This window comes from Colius striatus, chromosome 5 (assembly GCF_028858725.1).
Source record: "Colius striatus isolate bColStr4 chromosome 5, bColStr4.1.hap1, whole genome shotgun sequence".
NCBI lineage: Eukaryota > Metazoa > Chordata > Aves > Coliiformes > Coliidae > Colius > Colius striatus.
Genome location: NC_084763.1, coordinates 21,492,789 through 21,511,881, shown reverse-complemented (window position 1 = coordinate 21,511,881; position 19,093 = coordinate 21,492,789). Strand labels below are relative to the sequence as shown.

Here is a 19,093-nt window from a genome sequence, read left to right as displayed (position 1 = left end):
CGCCCCAAGGCTTGCTTGCTGCTGCTCCCAAACCTATCAGGGAGGATCTGTCTAGGACCTGTCTTCTAGGGCAGCATATGGTTTGCTAAATGTTTTTTGCAACTGTAGGGTGGCACACATCCAGGAGGCTTTCATTCCCTGCCAGAATTTTAAAGAAATGTTAGCAATGTTTACACTTTTCAGTTTTGACAGTGTCTAAAAATTACCTATTTAAACCTTCTCTCCCTCTCTGACAATATGAGATCCAGCTCCTTCAGATGTGAAATGTTACAGCACTTTTTCGGTTCTCACTGCAGGACTCAGAGGAGAGAAATCCTGTTGGCAGTGCTGCTCTCCCTCTGCCACACCAGTGGAGCCGTGGTCAGTGTGACACCACTTGGGCAGGGCCTGGGGCGTGCCTGTGCCACCTATAGCTGAGAAAGGGGAGCATTACTGCTCTCAACAAATTCAGCGTGTCAAATCTATTTGGGGGAGTAGCAGTGGGATTCTAACAGCTGAGGAGTTTTGGTATTGTTCATCCTTAGAGTTTTTTTAAAAAGAATGGCTGTTTTTAGATCCATCAATAACACAGATGTGCAAGAGAAGCATGTTTGCTTGACCAGGGTGTGAGTCCTGATAGTCAGCTCTCTTTAAAGATACAGAACTGCCTCTCATCACTAGATCAGGCACTTTTCTCTCATCCCCTTCCACATCTCTACTGTCAGAATGATGAAGTCTGATTTGTACGATGTGGGGCAGACTAATAAAAGCCATGGAAAATGCCTCCCTCATTACATTTAGAAAAGGAAGATAATGAGACTTCTGGGAGATGCTATTAGCAGAATACTACAACACACTAGAGGATGTTTAAATGAAATGTAAAGACCAATATTTTTTGCAAGGTTAAAGACAGAATGTTTTTTTCCCAAATGGACATCTGGCAAATATTGATCCATGGTTTTATTTAGTGTGGAATGGAAAGTACAGGTTGTGACATGAGCAGTCAATAGTTTTTTAGACTATTGATCCTTACTGTAGCTATTGATTGATTTTTTAATTTTTTTCATTAGCTTAGCTTAAGATAATTGTATTGTAAGTCGTGTGGCTGTATATGTGGCAAGGGACTTAATATGCAAATATTGTTTCTCATAATTGGCAACATACTAAAAAACACTGATTTTTTTACTGTGCTTTTTTCTCCCCTGATATTTAGTAGGACTATTTAAATATTGTAACTTTGATAAGATAAAAAGTGAAGTTGGCTTCAGGTGAGTCCAGGTGCCACCATGTCCCCCCTGCTGCCTGACTTGAACTTTTCTCTCCAAAAAATCCTACTTCACGAAAAAAGTCAACTGATAGAATGAACATATCGGGGATCTAACTGGTTTCTGTAGATACATGGTCTTTTCACCGAGTTTTATCCCACCTGATTTAGTTGTTTGCTTCCTTTTGCAGGGAAAATATCCTGTTGCCTACTGTTGGGGATTTGATATAAGGTTCAATAAGTACTCTCGAGTGTACTGAATTTTACGAATTATAAAAGAAGCTGATGACATTTTTCGTTCAGTTAAGCTGTACATGGGGAAGGACTGGTGTACGGGAAATGGCAGTAAACAGCAAGCCAGGTCATGCCTTGAGGTGTTAGTTCTTGTGATTGCTATTTATACTTCAGTGCAGACTGGAGTCTTTCTTTTGACCAAGGCATAATATTCCCACTACAGGCAATAGCCAGCTAACACTTCAGCCATTCTGTAAATAAGTTAATCCAGTATTTGCATTTGGTTCCTTCTGCGAGAGCTAGAAACAGAACTGAGGTGTTTGTTGTAGACACTCAATGCTCATCTATGTTGACTCTTGGAGTAAATAAAGTGTCAAATGTATACATTGAGCAATGCTATTTATGCTATCTAGACAAGCTGAGAATGCATCATTATGCTGTACTGCGCTTTCCCAGCTCCAAGAAAGCAAACCACAAATCTTTCTGCTGTTATCTAGCAAGTAGTTGTATACCACTTTTACATCAACAGTAGTAGGGGATGGAACTATTTTTTTTCAGGTGTCATATATATTGTGATACACTGTCTATCCTGAAAGTCACAATTCCAGTCATGCTGGGAACAGATTTTTATCTAGTCTGAAAACATTAATCACTTAAGAGTTTTACTACAAAAATAAAGCAAACAAAAAAAGTCTAACAGAAGTGTAAAAAAAAGAGAATGCTGCCTTTATATATTCAAATTAAAAAGGTCATATAAAATGAAGGTCATATAAAAATGCAAAAATCTTTAATGTCTTATCTTGCTGTTACATATAGTTGAATTTTACCTTCAATGTGAAATCTGAAACTGAATCATGACCAAATAAAAGGACCTAGAGTTACTTTGGTCAAAACCTAGAACCAGACCTTTCTTAAATACAACTTGATTCCAGATGCAAACCATCCTTCCTTCTCAGTGATAATTTGAGTTAAGAGAAGGTGTGTGGTTATCTTGGATCTGGGCCCATCTTTAGTAACTGCTATTAAAAGCAAAGATTTTTGGGCAAACTGCTGAACTTTATTTTTTTTAACTTTCATTGACATAACAAAAAACCAAAACAAAACAGAAAAAAAAGAAGCTTTGGCATACAGACAGCATTTTAGTCTTTAGGACACTGAGAAGTATTTTAACTTGATGTCTATAGCTTCTTCATTAGTTTTGCCTTGATTGTAAGATAAGGGCTTATGCAAGGGGCTGTAGAACCTAAAAGGCTGTTAATTGTCTGAAATAACAACTAAAGGCTTTCTTCTGCACTGTGGTCTATTTTAGCGTTACAAATTCACTTTGGATGGGAGTTCCTGTATTAGAGAAGGGTTTTTTCAGTCTCTGCATTTCTATAAAGAGAAAAAAATCAGCATTTTAACCAATTAAATGTTTTCTGGGCAGCAGCTATTTATCAAGCAAGACAGTATTTCAGGACATCTTTATTTTCTTTGAGAAACTGCAAAAATACAGTATAATGTCAGTTATTGCTGGATGTGCATGCAGAGCAATATTGTTCTGTTGCCTGGTAACCAGTGAGAGGGAGGCACTTTGGAAGCACCGATAGAAAAAGAGGAGGAGAAAGTCTAAGTGCACACACTTGAGCAGAAGACTTATAAAACTGGTATTTGTTCCAGGCATATTTGAAGAGTTTGGGTCAAGGTTTGTATAGGGTTTTGTGAGGATTTCTCCTGTTAAGAAATCTGACAGGCTATTTTCTTATGTTAAAATTTAATGACTGGGCTGATTTTTTCAAGCCACGTTTAAGATATGCATACTTTGGAAAGATGAATGTTCATTTTCCTGAATATACATTCTTGAATACTTTTAGAAGGTATGTGCTCCTTAAAATAGTTTACTGAAAGTGCTGTAACAAAAATAAATATGCAGAAATATTTTGAACTGATATTCTTAACAACTCTGGATGATCACCAATGTATTTTTAAAGCCAAAATGCTCTGACTGTTCCTGGATGACTGAAGCGCTAGATATGCTAGCAAAAAAAAATGAAATAGCAATAGATTTACTGAGTCAACAAACAAACACGAAGGAAAACCAGAAAATGTTTTATCTCGAACTCAGTCTGGCCATAGCTTCCCGTTTTACATGCAACAGAAAGGCAGCGTAAAATTAAGACAGAAGAGATTAGTTCATAGGAACCAGTTTAACCTTTGGCCAAGGTCAGAAAAAAGTGCTCCTGAAGATTTTCACAGGCTGGGTTAACGTGTTGTTCTTTGATGCCTCCCTGACTTCCTGCTTCTGACCAGTGTCGGGCTGTCTGGTTTTTTTTGCGTGGCCTTTCTTAGCATAGAGCCAGCAGGAAGTGCTGAACGCCCGCAGGCAGTTTATTGCTGCAAGATTTACAACATTGTTTTGAGAAGTTAAAAGCGTTGTGTAGCTCAAGTGCGATTTGGGATAGTCTGTGAATTTCAAGGTGTTAATTTGAATGGAACTGAACCCAACTTTTATTTTTGCAGTCAGATAGTTAAACTCAGAAGCTTTGTGAACCTTGTTGGTCTTATCTGTGGAGTTATGTTTTATGTCATGCCGAACATCGGGATACTATAAAGGAGTGACGCATCTTGTTGTTCACTACAACTGATTATTATGTACTGGAAGAATTAAGGTCAGAGATCAACTCCTCTGTAATAATAATCTTGTGTGGCACTCAGCTGATGGCAGGAAGAACACATGAAGATGATGACATCCTTCAGATCAGTGTGTTAGCTTTTCACTTTTCCACTTCCAGAACAACTTGCCTATCACAAAAAAATGTAAGTACAAAAGCACTGGAAAATTCTTAACTAGGATCTCACTGATGAGTATTTCCTGCTAACTTATATAGGTGATATATACATGTCAGGACCAAGAAGGAATTTTGCTGTAATAGACTGCCTTGGAATTTTTGCTAAAATCACTTCTCTGTGTTATTTGATGAAAGTTCAAGGGAAGCTAAAAACCGAGCACTGTTGTTCTGACTCCATGCTCATGTCACTTGTTAGCAAATTAATTCCTCCTAGTAGCGCGTGGTTCACTGAGCTCTTAAAGCCTTGTTCCCCATATGTCACAGCAGAAACAAGCAGTATTGGAGAGGTCTGTGAGAGGCAGACATAGCTGGACTTTCCAATCAGGCCTCATAAAAGGTATATCCTCTTTTCCTTCTGTGCTTGGTGCCTCATAGAAAGAACTGTCAGGTGACCACAAAACCTCACTCTTCGTGAATTTCTGTTAATGATGCCACACAGGAAAAATATCTCAGTAATGAGGGCAGACAGCCATTCAGTTACTGTAGAGGAAGAATAAAAACCATGTCTGAGCCATGTCTCACATTGAATAATAGACTTGCTGCATTATAGGGCAAAGACTCAACATTCAGCTGCCACACTGCAACGCTAGCTTACGATTAGACAGGCAACATAATATTGAGGTACCTTGATATTCTTTTTCCATTAAAAATACTAGCAGGTTTGGGGGCTGGTCATTTGCCTTGCATTTAAAAAAGCGCCCTCACAAAGATGCAGGAACTAGTCTTGCTGTAAATATTTGCAGAGAGCAAACTAGGGGTGACAGAGAGCCATGTTCTGTGGGCAGGTCTGAGGTCACACTCAGACCCTAGCACATCCTATCCTTTCAATCTGAACACCCCACAACACTGTAGAAATACACAATGACAATCAGAAATACCTTAAGCTTAAGGGAAGTAATTGTATACCTTCTCCATGGGGTTGGATTGAAAACGATACAGTAACTGTTCACTGAATATAAACTTGCAGATTTCAAATAATTTGGAAGGCAATTATTATTGCAGGAAACATTTGTGCAATAACAACAACAACAATAACCATTATAATGCATGATCTCATGAACGGTTCGGTTATTCAAAGTGCTGAATAGTCTGTGGGCATTGAACAAAGTATTTAAGGACAGGTTTAGCTTTACACAAGTAGTCCAATTGACCTCACTAAGGCCACTCGTCTACTTAAATGTCAACATGTATCTAAGTGCTTTCCTGGATTAGGGCCAGAACATTTTGTCTTTTGTAAGACAAGGCCCGAAGAAGACCTGTTGCAAATGGCTGTAGTCTGCAGAGTCCCGGAAAGGTGACGCAAAATAAAAACCAACAGTATCACGTTATGTTCATTTATTTAAGGAATGTAGTTTATCATTAATGTTTGGCATTACTGCAGAGAAGACTATTACTATATAAAGACAGCAATACTAGGCAATGGAAAGGCAACATCATTAGGTATTTGAAACATGGAATATGCCTGGAAAGCAGAGAGACTTTGGCAGAGATCATTATTATCTTGTTAGTGGCTCAGAGTTATGGGGTTCTTTGGCACTCATTTTGCAGTGAGGGACTATTTTGAGCACTATTGCTTCTGGAGTTTCAGCAATGGAGGGAGGTCATATGAAAATCAATATAGCTTCAAAATTGGCTTTCCTGAAGGATGGACTACACTCTTTTCCTCCCGATCCTTAGCTCTCTGAAGGGTCTAAAGTCCATGAACTGCAGTCCATGATGGTTCCATGTAGGTGATTGCTCGTGGCCCCTTGAAAAAATGGAAAAATATTAAATAAAAGCAATCCTTTCTCTATCTTGATTCAAGTGAATATAATGTGAGTGCAAGCATGTCACTGAACCAAACAAAATTCCCTTCAGAGTGGCTACTTACTGTTTCAGTCTTGCAAGTCATACTCTCAATCCAAATTCATGCTCATGTATGTAGATAGTCTTTATATTTCCTGTAATTCTTTTTAGATGAATGCATGATAAAGAATCCCTTAGGGCCCTAGGTTATAGAACCAAATACAGACATTCAGATCATTTCTGCAAGTTTTAATGAAGTCACAGCTTGCAAGGTATAAAATATGTGATGTCACGCTGCTGGCACCCAGCACTTTTTGCTTCACTGGGAATAACTGTCCTCCTGTTTGTGTTACGCCAACTTTTTGCTAGTCTGACAACCAAGAAATCCATATATCAACCTTGCTAGTGCTACTCTTTCTAAGCTAAAGTAGAGCAGAAGGCGGCCTATAGCTAGTTTTAGTCTGCACTTGAAAGAAAAATAGCTCTGTATGTAGAACAGTATGTTTTAATACTTGGTGGATTTGTAATGTTCAAACTGTTGTACTAAAGTGTACAATCAAGATGGAAGCTTTGTTTTGCCTGGCAGATATTTCAGAGAAAGTTGTCCTAGTGAACTGAAAGGTTAGTCTTTAACTATAGGGAAAAGGAAGAATTGCTATGCAGATTGATACTAGACAATCTCAGGAAAACCAGTCCACATATAGGGAAACAATCTTAATTTCTGAATTCCCACTGGATTTGTAAACCATTCACATATTAAAATATTAAGTTGATTCTAAACCTCAGAAAACCACATAAAGTACCTACTTATGGAACTTACTGTTTTCCTGGCCTATTTTTCTCTTTTTCTTGGGCAATTCATATTTACATATGAGTTTTACAAAACACAAACCAGTACTTGAGAGATGTTTCCCATGCTTAGTACTGGGGAATACTGCTGTATATTGTTCTCGAGCTTTGTTTAGTCCTTTCATGTAATTTGCTGGAAATGTCTATTTCATCTGCTTCATGTAACTTCATCTATTTTTTTTTTTCCAGAGCTCAGCTTTGTATTTTATTGGGAAAAACAAAGGATATTCACCACAAAATGTGGAAACAAAGAAAATAGTCCTGATGTGTGTGCATACTCAACACCCACAAACCATTCTGATAAACAATGTGGAACAAAGCATTATTATTCAACATGCTAGATAGCAGGGGGACAAAAAAGGCCAAAGGCTTTTTTTTTCCACAGCTGAACAATATTTAAAAATTTTAAGTGTACCTCCTCAGTTAGAAATAATGACTGAAATCAGCAGAATTGAAAGTTCTGAGATAATTGGTCAGAAAAACAGCTGAACATCATTTTGAGGAGTTGGGATAAACACACCTGCATTTCTAAACACCCAGGGAGCCTTGGTGAAGCCATAAATGATATGAAGTAAATCAGTACCTGAATTTCATTGCCTATCTTATGTTAAAATGCTGCACTGAAAGAAGATAATTTTCCTTTCATTGACACCATTACCCTTTGCACCTGTGTGGAATCGTTTATGCAAAATGGCTTGTATTATTATAGTGCTTGAGACTTGAAATAAGATTAAAGTGTATGAGGTGCCTTAAAATAATTAAAACAAATGAAAATACAAAGATGCAGACTGGTATAAATCAGTGAAGCCTGTTGATGCACACTATTGGATCCTCTGGGCACACATAACCATAGAATCATAGAATGGTACTGCTCTTTGTCGTAAATTCTTCCTAGCTACATACATGTGCACCAGAAGACATTTTTCCAAAGAAAGATGATGAAGTGCTTAGAAAGAAGGGGTCAGGAATTTCGTATGTCCTGGATCCATTTTCAAGTCTTTGACATTTCCTAAATTACCTGGAGAATGGCTCTGTGCTTTTTTGCAAGCAGATGCAAGATCACACTGTTTGTGTTCCAAGCTGAGTGGCTCAGTGCCAACTCTGAACTGGATGATGCCATATATTTATTTATACAGTGTCAACCACAGTGAGCCTTGATCTTGACTGGGGCCTTTAGTCTTATCTGTAATGCAGATACAAATATCATTAGTATTTAAAAATGTTTTAAATCAGTAATGAGTAATCTGATTCTTCCTGGATATGCCAATTCATGTTCTGTTTCTTGCTTAGGAAGAAGTTTAGATCTTAAGGGGGGGAAAAAAAAGAAGTAATTTCAAATGGAGCAAAACCCCAACATCCTCAATCTCCAGAAAGTGACTTTATGAAGTACTGAAATGACTAAAGTCAAATAGTCAGAAAGCGTGCATTTAGGCCTCAACTGCTTCTGCTGGACAAAATGTGTATGGAACTTTTGGATGTTAGCAATGTAGTCTGAAAGAGAAAATCCCTCCTTCAGCCTGTGTCTTCCTCATTGTATCTGCATGTAAGGAGCTCTTGCATTGATAATCACGTCATGAGATGGTTTAGTTTTCTTCTTCTGCTGTACACTCATAACCCCTGACAGCTAAGTATGTTCTTTGAATTTTATTGTAATATTGTATCTCAAGACATTCTTTGCAATAAGATATTTTTCTTCCATCTGATTGAACTTTATTTCCTTCTGTCTTCTTCTGTCTTCAACTCTTTTCCGATTCCAGTGGCTACCCGTTCTTATCCCCTTTCTCCTACCATACCTTTTCATGTACCAATTCCTTGTCTTTGTCTCCCTCTCCAATTTTGACTTGCCCTTTACCTCACAGTTCACATTTTTCTTTTCCTTGTCACTATATTAGTGCTGTGGAATATGACAGTAATCCTGAAACTTGTTACAAGTAGATGTTAATAGTTTTTACCATTCTGCCCTCAGGTCCTTCTCTCTGTCCCTTTTCATTATTTTTTTTTGTCCATCCTCTTCCCCATATGCTATTTTCCTAACTTTTGTGGGTTTTTTTCCTTCTGTCCTTGCCAGTATCTTAGGAATACTTAGAGAATTGAACTTGTTGTAGATTCTTATCTTAGGGGAGGACGAAGCAATTTGTACAATGGTTCAGGATAAGTGAAAGCCTACAGATGCCGAACAGAAAGGAGGAGCTGGATGGGAGAAAGAAGGATGGAAGGGTTGGGTTTTTTGTACAAAAAGGAGTCAAAGGAGTGCCAGCTGGAACAACTTTGTTTTTCTGGCTTCCTGATCCATGAGGCAAAAAGGTGAGAGAACTAGAAGTTCTTTAAGTATTGCTTAGTCTTACTGTTGTTCCATTAGCTATTCCCCCTCCTGCTGATGCTCCTTCCAGGAGTACTTTGCCATAGCAAAGAACAGAAGTGGGAAATTTCCCTTTTTTTTTTTTTTTTTTTTTTCAGAAGAAAAGCAGTGCTTTCCTCTTATTTCAGCAGATGTTTACTCAGAAAAATAAAGTTGCCAGTGAAAATATAAGAAAAGTTACATTAATAATTGGGACCCTGATTTGCATGGATGGTTTATGTAAATTATAAACGCTTCAGAGAAATTTTCTGCCTACTGCATTCCTATCAGTTTGTGGTAACAGTCCAGTAGATGCTTAGTTAAGATCTTCTGACCAGTCTTCTGACTGGTCTTCTGATGAACGTCTGTGGGATCTGGGACTGTTCAGCCTGGAGAAGAGGAGACTGAGAGGGAAATCTCATTAATATTTACAAGTATTTAAAAGGTGTATGTCAAGAGGATGGGGCAACACTTTTTAATGTACAGTGACAGGACAAGGGGTAATGGACGTAAGCTGAAACACAAAAAGTTCCACTTAAGGAAAAACTTCTTTCCTGTTCAGATGATGGAGCCCTGGCACAGGCTGCCCAGGGGGGGCGTGGAGTCTCCTTCTCTGGAGGTTTCCAAACCCCACTGGACACGTTCCTGTGTAACCTGATCTAAGTGGACTTGCTTGTGCAAGGCGGGGTGGACTAGATGATCTTTACTTCCAGCCCCTACCATTCTATGATTCTATGTTTCTATGCTTCTATGATTTAACCATAAAACTATTTCTAGTAAAGATGTTTTGAATATGCACGTAAAAGTATCTATAAATATTGTAACTAATTAGCATTTTTAGAGCTATGACTGTTATGCTTCAGAAGTTGAAAGATTAGCCAAATATTAAATTGTAAAATTGACTTCTGTGCTGTTAATTAATTAACACGTGCTGGTTAGTGCAACATACCAAAACCTACTATCCCTATGGGACAAGAGCCAAAGTTAATTTTACATATCTGAGCCATGTGAGAGAAATTAATGGGATTAAGACACTGCATTACAAGCTTTAGTACAGAATAGAATCTCACTGGCTGTTGTGATGCAATCTGCCAGCCTCCATGTCAAACACCATGAAAAACTATGTTCCACCATGTGTTAGTAACGTTTTAAAAAATATTTCATATAATTTATGCTGTGTGATTTTTCTCAAATGACTGAAAGGCCTTTGTTTCTTGGGGCATGACAAGTTTTACCAACTCCTGTTCTCCCTCCACCTCTTTTGTGGGCATATACTAAGAATACCATATGATTTCAGAAAAGTTACTAGGCTAAAGTGAATAACGTGGATTTTGACTCTCATTCATTAAAGAACTTAATTCCTCTTTTATACATATATTTTCCTCTTTCTAGGGTATTCTGTGTCATAAGCTTTCTAACAAGAGAAACTGACACCAGCATATAGTTAACTATTTATCAGCAGAAGTCAGCAGAAGTATGTATGTATTATGTCTTCAAAGCCTGTAGGTGTTAACTCTCCTATTATGTCTTCAAAGTGAAGACATAACACATTGCAATTCCTATTAAATATGTGTAGACCCAGTACTTACCCTCATGGACATGGTAAAATGAAGACAGTTTTAAAAGGAACTCTGCTGATAAAAATCAACCTATCTTATTTACTTACTCTCCTATAATGAAAGAGATGTAAATTTCCTCAAAGCAGTGAAAGTGTTTAACATTCTGCTATGAACAGAATTTGTAAAGCATGTCATCCTGAAATTACAAACTAAAAGCTTTATGGGGTTTTTTTTCTATGTGAGAGTTTGATTAAAGGTTTTGATCAGTTTAAACACTTGGGTTACTTTGCAGAAGAAAAGTTTAGGCTTGAAGAAGTTATAAAATCTTGTTGCCGGCAATTTTCTTTTCGTAAGTCTGTAATAGTAGAGTCAGATGCCTCAAATTACTAAAGTAGGTGACTTATGAAATGCCTTATGTCCCAGAAGTCAAATGCCTCTGTATATACCCAATATTTACTAAGAAGTATAAGGAGGCACAAAATGAAATCCAATCCTCTGCAGAATTCTGTCTCTCAGCCCATTTTGTAACTCTGTAAATTCTCCTCAGAGGGCAGAGGACAAGGCTAGGAAATGGAAACACTGCATGCTCTTTTTAATGATGCAACAGAAACACTTCAACAACAGGTTTGTTGTTGCAGTCTCTCTGGTAAAACATATGTGCCTCAGCTGAAATGCTCATGATACAAGTCTTATGCACTGTGGCTTTCCTAGTAGAAGAAAATAGAAATTTTGCTCCACCTTACCCAATATAAACAGTTACACCTTTTTTTTTTTTTTTAACCCCTCCCCCCCTCAAATGGTGATACTAGAATCAAACAAAGAAGATTTGATTTTCAGCTTTTTGAAGAGTGGCAAACAAACAACATGCTCTTAGAGAGACTCTTACTTCCAGTTAAGATAACTTCAGGATCCCAAACGGTTACTCAAAATTAGTGCCTAGGTCAAGACTTTCAAAACAGACTTAATTTCCAGTTTTCAAACAGGCCTTAAGGGAACCTGAAGAAACTGCATTGTGTCTTCTCTTTAACTTTCCATTAAAGTTCACTATTTTAAAAGGCAGGGAATATTGTTATTTGGTTTTGAAAAACCTTGACCTTTTTAAAAAGATATAAAGAGCCTCATTTTCAAAGCAATGTGATTTAAAGCTACCTTGCAACGAACTGACCCTACAGCATGACAGTCTTAATAATAGACAGTTTAGAGAAGAACTTTCAAATGATCTTGATTTGGAAAAATATTCCTTTTGGATTCGATAACTCTGTAGGAGATGAGTTGATTTACTGTTAAGCTCTTGTTAAGGCTTAAGCCTCAAATTTAGAAGGCCGGTAGCCAAAGTAATTGGCACAATAGGTAGGATAGAGTAAACATTCCTTAGGCTGCAATTAATAGGCTAAAATTGTTGATCTGGTTGATAAAAAACCCCATCCTCATAGTTACTGCTAGTTTAATGAACTTTCCAAAATTACAGACATAATTAATTTGAAGTACACAGTGTTAACAAAAGCTTTCCAGCAAACAAATCTGTCAATTTACTTCATCTTTGCCTACCTCTATTCTTGCTATCTTTAGTGCATGCCCATTCATATTCCCCTACTTGTACCGTTTGCTCTTTTTATGTGTACACGACATACCTGCACTTTACAGATGTTGTATACAATAATGCATTATTTATAGCTAAACTTTGCTTTGGATTAATTATGAATTAGATTCTGACTGTAATGGGACTGCTTTTAAACATGTATACTTAATTATAAACAAGTATAGTAAACAAGTATCTGCAAGACTGTGACCCGAACAATCAAGTCAGGCAATTAAAAAAATTATCACTGGAGTTGTAGAGATGCTTATAATAATGAAAAAAAAAATATTCCAAGCAGAGATGTCAGAAAAGTAACATTTAAACACTATAATTGCTAATTAAAGATTGTCACGTTTGGAAGAAAAAGCATTTAGAATATTAGTAATAATCTGGTATTTGGCTTGCTTAAATGCTGGTCATTTAGTCACTGGTTAGGAGTTTAAACATAGTTTGTTCCTTGGCAAGTTTCTATTGCCACACTATTTGAGCGAGTTAGAAAAGTTCAATGTGTAATATTGGCTTAGCTGTGGAGCTCTGATATTTAATAGGATTTTTTTGAAAATAGCCATTATGTGCACATGACAGAAAGTCCTCAAAGTTAAATATTGTCACAGAGATGTCTTTTGATTCCATTATAATCCTTATTTCATTTAACAACTAAACAAATAGAGCCTGCTTGAGTCCACTACTGAATAATGGTAAAGTTTCTTCACCTCGAGATCTTCAAAAAGTTGTGGTAGAGAAAGTATACGCTTTATGTCAGTATAACCTGAACTGCTTCAGAAACCTGAACTCACTGGGGTGAACAAGGTCTCTATAGAGTAGCCCAATCTCAGTGGCAATTTCTGGAACTTTCTGTGACATCAGAAATGCTTCATTATGTATAGGTAAGTGTTTTTCAACCTCATGCACTCAAAATGCATCCGAATAAACACTTTGCTATGTAAGGAAATTCTGTAAACCAGAATGGGGCAATAATAAAAATCAGTGACTGGTCACCAGAATAAATTTCAGATGTGGAGAAAAAAAACATTTACTACCTCCATCTTTCTAGTTTAGTGTTTGATAAAATATGCTTATCAGTAAATAAATTTCAGTAATTAGAATAAGCATAACGCCGATACTATGACACTGACTTGTGGGCATGTATCCTTAAGATGAGGTTCATAAGTTTTACTGGCTCCTTTGTATTAAGTCCTTATTTTTACAGCAAAAAGTCTGTCAATGTCTGCAGGTCTTGATATCATTCATTACAGAACTGCTAAGGCTGAAGTGAAATGATTTCTTTTTCAGCAGTGTTATCTTGTTTCTATTGGTTGGAGAGATAAGCACAGCTGAAAATTGAGTGGTTTTTTTTCTTTTTTTTTTTCTCTGAGACATTACTGAACAAATTTTGTTTAAAGTCTTAAAACTGGTATTCTAGTATATGCATCTTAAGTAGCAAAATGACAGAAACACATCTCCCTCACCAGTTTACTAGCAACGTTCTGTGACAAATGATTCTAATAAAATAGTGTAATAACGTAGTCTACCTGTTGCATGTAAATCTCATTCTCCAGAAGAAATGCTAATGATTCTAACAACAAAGTGTCTCTTGTAGGGATGGTTTGTGATGTGCACATCTGCAAATATTGAATGTTCCTCTACTATTTAAGGCTGCCCATTCCTCCTTAAATGACAAGGCAAAGTATTCAAGTAAGAGATGTTCAGATAAGGGCAAATGGCAAAATCACCATGTATCCAGCTAATGGAAAACACAAACTTTATCTATTTAAAATCTTAACATTAGTGTCCCTCAGCGTTTACAGCCTAAATCCTGTGAAAGTCTAGGTTTTCATTTAAACTTTTCTATTGTTACTAGTTTGATTAAAATTGGGATGATATATGAGTGATATAGCAGTGTCAGGTTCTGAACTTCCTTGACCCACTAGAAATGATACTGAATAAGTAATATCCTCCAAATAGGTTCACACCTTCCTCCAAGCTGGATCATACTTCATGGTCCCTTGAACATCATTGTCCAGACCTGCAGGCAGAATATTGTCTGCAAGTCCTGGACCAGAGATTTATGATTCATTACAGGTAATTATTATGTACCCGAAGCAGATTTATTCTGTGGGAGTGATGTGGCACTTCCATGATACAAAAATAAGTGTGTTCCTGTATCTTAAGTTACTAGACCTCTCACCACAAAGGTCAGTTGTTTGGTCCTTTCCTTGATACCAGGACAATTATTTAATAATGCCCATGGGCAGATTACTGCTAAACTGCAGGCACGTTCCTACGTGGGCTCCATCTTCCTTCTGGCTTCATGTATCTTGGCTTCCTTTCTACACTGTGGCACAGCTTCCCAAGGAAAACACTCTCACTAGAACTGGTCTGTAATTGGTTGTCTAATGGCAGTGGGGACACAGATGTGAATCCCTTCAGCAGGAGAGGGAATTGAATAAGGGCTGTCAAGTTCCAAGTGATCTAATGACTGAAGTCAGAAACAGGCATCGCTCCTGTGCCTCTCAGTGTTTTGGAGGAGTGAGCTACTCCTTGGTGTTCTGAAGAAGATGGAAGTTCCTTCCTTTTGGAGACGGCTCAGGGTAGTGAGCCAACAATGGAGGGTGGCACTGCTCTGCAATGTGGGGTAAGGCCCCAGAGCTGAGGGACAGGATTGAAAATGTACTGTTCACTCCACTGTTTCCACCATGTGACTCTCCACCAGCTCACGAAAAGGGGCTGTTTATGCTGCCGTATTCTTGGTATCTATGGTAGGTGTCTGATCTTTGATGCCAGGGCTCCAACCACAGTCAGCAATCTCCAGAGGGCAACTGGGGAAACCTAAATTAAATGCATAGTGCTTTCGTCCAACGATAATCCAAGTCTAGCTCTGCACTAAGCACTTCAGCCAAATGTTGAAGGTCAGATGGCGCAGGCTGTCTCAGGTGTCTCTTTGCTCAGCATGACTCTTTGCACTCCTATTTTTGTGACTCCTAATTTTGCCCGTGCCCTCAATGTAGCACCTCCCCTCTGACCCTACTTCTGAATTTCAGAAGGCTGAGAGCCTCAGCTGTAGGATTTCCCTTTGTTCGACTTAATCATGAAATACCAAGCTTTTGCAATACACAGCCATGTCATAGGCATGTGGCTCTTCGAATTCTCTCTTATAAACCAAGTCACTTGTGTTTGTTGCAAACCGTTTGTACGGGGTATGCAAGGGCGTGCTGGCCGCGTCTACTCTGCTGTGGACACACTTCCCAGGGTAACAGTCAAGTAGCAGTTTTCGTTAGGCTTTTAGTATTTCAGCAGTCATCGCAGTCTTTCCTTGGTTAACCTGACGGTCGAAGCGGACTCCTCACCCGCGGCCCGCTGCGGGATCCGGCACAGTCCCGGCGGCAGGACCCAGGCGCTCGATCGGCCGGCGGTCACCGGCCGCGGGTCGCCTCACGACACGCGGGAGCTGCCGTTGGGCCGCTGCCTCCGCCCTTCCTGCGCGCCCCGCCGCCCGTCCGCCGGGCAGGGCGGGTGCGGGGCGCTGCGCCCCGACGGGAGAGGCGGGAAGGGCTGGCGGCGCGTCGGGAGCCGCCGTCCGGGGCGAGCAGCCGCCACCGGAGGATGCGGCCGGGCGCGGGAGCGAGGCGCGGCTTTTCCGTGGCCGCCAGCGGCGCCTGCGTCGGGAGGGAGCGTGTGGTGGCATCCGCCAATGACCCCGGGGCGAGGGAAGAGGCCGGCCGGCGGCGAGGCGGCCGGGCGCGCGCGGGTCCTGCCCTCCGGCGGAGCGCCCCCGAGCTGCCGGAGCGGGGCGCTGGCGGCGGGGCCGCCCAATCCGCGCGGGGCCGGCCCCCGTGATTGGCAGCGGCGGGCGGAGCGGGGGGCGAGCCCGGCTCGCTTGCTTTGCCTTCCCCGAAGAGTTTCCCGGCGGGGGCGGTCGGGGCTGATTCTCCTTTCGGTGCTGCCGGCATTTCCCCCCTCGGGGCTGTTGCCGAGCGTTGAGCCGGGGAAGGCGGCGGCAGCAGCAGAGAGCGAGGGAAGCAACCACATGAATCAGTTTCTCTCTGTATCCGGCTCCGGGCAGAGGCGGCGACCATAGCGGGGAGGAGGGGAGAGGGCGAAAAAGCGGCTCCTGCAGCGGCAGCAGGGGAGCTCCCCTTGCCACCTTGCCGCCGAGGTGGGTAGCGGGGACGCAGCGTGCGGGAAGGAGGCCGGCTAGCGGGGGAAGGCTGCGCGGGTAGCGGGCTCGGGAGCGCGGGAGGAAGGGGGCTGCTGCTACCCGGGCCGCGGCTGTAGGCGCTACGAGGCGGCTGGATGTCGGCAGACAGCGAGGAGAAAAGTTGCCGATGGTGCCTGGGAGGGTGCCCCGCGGGGCGGCGGCGTTGCTCCTGTTCCGCCGCTTCTCGCCGTCGCGCGTGGCCGGAGAGGGGCTGCGGAGGGTCGTCCCCGCTCTGCGTGGGACGAGCTTTGCCGCGGGCTGGGGCCGGAGGGTTTGGGGTGTGTTGTTCTTCAAGTTCTCTTTTCGCTCCCGCTTCGTTGCTCTGCCGATCGTGGGTTTCGCCGTAACGGCGAAAATACCGCCATCAACGTCTCTCGTTTTCCCAGCTGAGCAGCCTGAGCCGCGCAGGCCCCCCGGTCCCTCTCAGGCCGTTTCCCGCACCCCCCCGCCTTCCCCGCTCAGCGGGCCGCGGTGGGGGCGGGCCGGCTCCTCTCCCGCGCGGCGGGCGCTGCCGGCGTCCTGCGCGACCCCGCGGCGGCACAGGACCCGGCGGCTCGCCCTTGCGGGGCGCCTCGCGGAGACCTCGCGCAGCCCCTCCCCTCCCACGCGTGTCTGTGTGCGCGCGGGTGTGTGTGTGTGCGCGCAGGGGAGCGCGCTGGGGTGTAACGCTCCCCCGCCCGCCGCCGCCTCGTGTGAGGGCAGGCTGTCACGTTTCGTTTCTTTTCCTTCCCCAGGTGCTGAAGGACTGGTGCTCACCGAGACGCCGTTGAGGCGGTTATCCCCCCCGCCTTGGAGCTCCGCGGCCGCAGCTGCCAAATGTGCGGAGGGGAGAGACTTTTGCTCAAAATCCCCCGATCGTAAATACGCGGAAAGCGGAAGAAGAGCCGCCGCCGAGCAGCTGCGGGAGGAGGGGAGAGGGACAGCAATATTGTTTCTGCTGTAGTCAGGGCGGCTGATGGCGGAGTTTGGCAGCGGTGGCGGCACCGGTGGCGGGGGGCTTCCATCCTCCCCGGGGCCGGTCCAAGGGAAGGTGGCCTTCAAGGCGGGAGATGGGGAAGGAGGAGGCGGTGGCGGCGGCGGGAGATCCCGCTTTGACAGTGCAGGCACCCGGGTCTCCAACGGGGACTGTGCCCTAGCGGGAGCCGGAGACCAGCCGGGATCCGCTCCTCCTGCAAGCCCGGAGAGCAGCAGCAAAGAGAAAGGATTTTCCACCAGTCAACAACGAGAAGGCAAACCCGGCATCCCCCGAAGGAGCAGCATTATTAAGGTAAGAGCACTTGCTCCTCCCTGTAGGAGTCTTGGCTGTATCTCTGTGACAGAGGCAGGGAGATGTGGGCGTTTGGCTCACAGACCCTTGGCTGTAGATAAAAGGATATGGAGCTTTATTTTTGGTTGTGGGGTTTTGGTTTTTTTTCTGTGGTGAGGGGACTTGATTTTTTCCTTTGTTAGAAGTGGACAACGGTGAAGGGATGGCATCCATGCTGGGGGTTGGAGGGGACACCGTGCTTTGAGGTTTAGCAAAACAGAAGGAGAAGATGGGAAACTAGCTGGCTTATGAAAAGACAACATGGGCACCAGCCTGGCAGGCATTATACAGTATCCTGTTGTTTGGGATGCACCTGTGCAGAGCAATTTTGTGGCTCCATTGGCTTGTGTGTGTGACAGGCACACAGCAGGCAATCAGAGATTCAGGATCTCATTGGGCTGGGGGTGGGGGAAGGTAGAATAGGGAGCATTCTTGTTAAAAGTGACAGCTTGTTTAACAGTAGGCTGTGTTGTACTTCACCTATATAAACATCTTTATACTCTGCATATTCTGAAAGCTAATGTTTCAGCTTGAAAAGTAGTGAGAGCATCAATGGTAGAACATAGACTGAGGAAAAAGGAATGGGAGTAGGGTTTTTTTGATACAATTATTTATACAAATACCATTATTCTCTGTTCTTAAAACCATGGCTCCTGATAGGTGACACTTTGTCTTGGGTTAGCTTTCCCAACTCCAGTGAAAACATTGAGAGAATATAGAGAAATGACTCCATTGGTGTAACAGCTATACCATCTGTAAAATAAAGCACACCTTCAGGTACCTAAGAACCGAGGTCAAAACCAAGCTAGATTTATTGTCTTCTTAGATATTTATATGCCTCCAAAATCAGCTGTGGTAGGTTGACCCTAGCTAGATGCCAGGTGCCCAGCTCTATCACTCCTCAACTGGTTGAGGTGAGAGAAAATGAAAGGCTCATGGGTCAAGATAAGGACAGGGAGGTCACTCAGCAATTACAGCCGTAGGCAAAACACACTTGACTTGGGGAAATTAGTTTTATTACCAATCAAATCAGAGTAGGATAATGAGAAATAAAACTAAGTCTTAAAACATTTCCCTTCCCCCCCCTCCCCCTTTCTTCGTGAGCTCAACTTCACTCCTGATTTTTCTCTACCTCCTCCCTTCCAGCAGTGCAGTGGGACCTGGCACGGGGGGT

The 19,093-nt window shown here is 42.1% G+C and overlaps 1 protein-coding gene across 6 annotated transcripts in view; it reads left to right on the top strand.

The window, feature by feature from the left end:
- Positions 1-16,282: 16,282 nt before the first annotated feature.
- The window catches only part of PLCL2 (phospholipase C like 2), a 110,519-nt gene continuing 107,708 nt past the window's right edge, over positions 16,283-19,093 (top strand). For all 6 annotated transcript variants that reach the window (XR_009818786.1, XR_009818787.1, XM_061996780.1 and 3 more), the window contains exons 1-2: positions 16,283-16,571; positions 17,348-17,880. Coding sequence is in view for 4 of the 6 variants with exons in the window: in XM_061996780.1 (XP_061852764.1) it covers positions 17,569-17,880 (312 nt within the window). In the remaining 2 variants the exon portion in view is untranslated. The remainder of the gene's footprint in view (positions 16,572-17,347; positions 17,881-19,093) is intronic.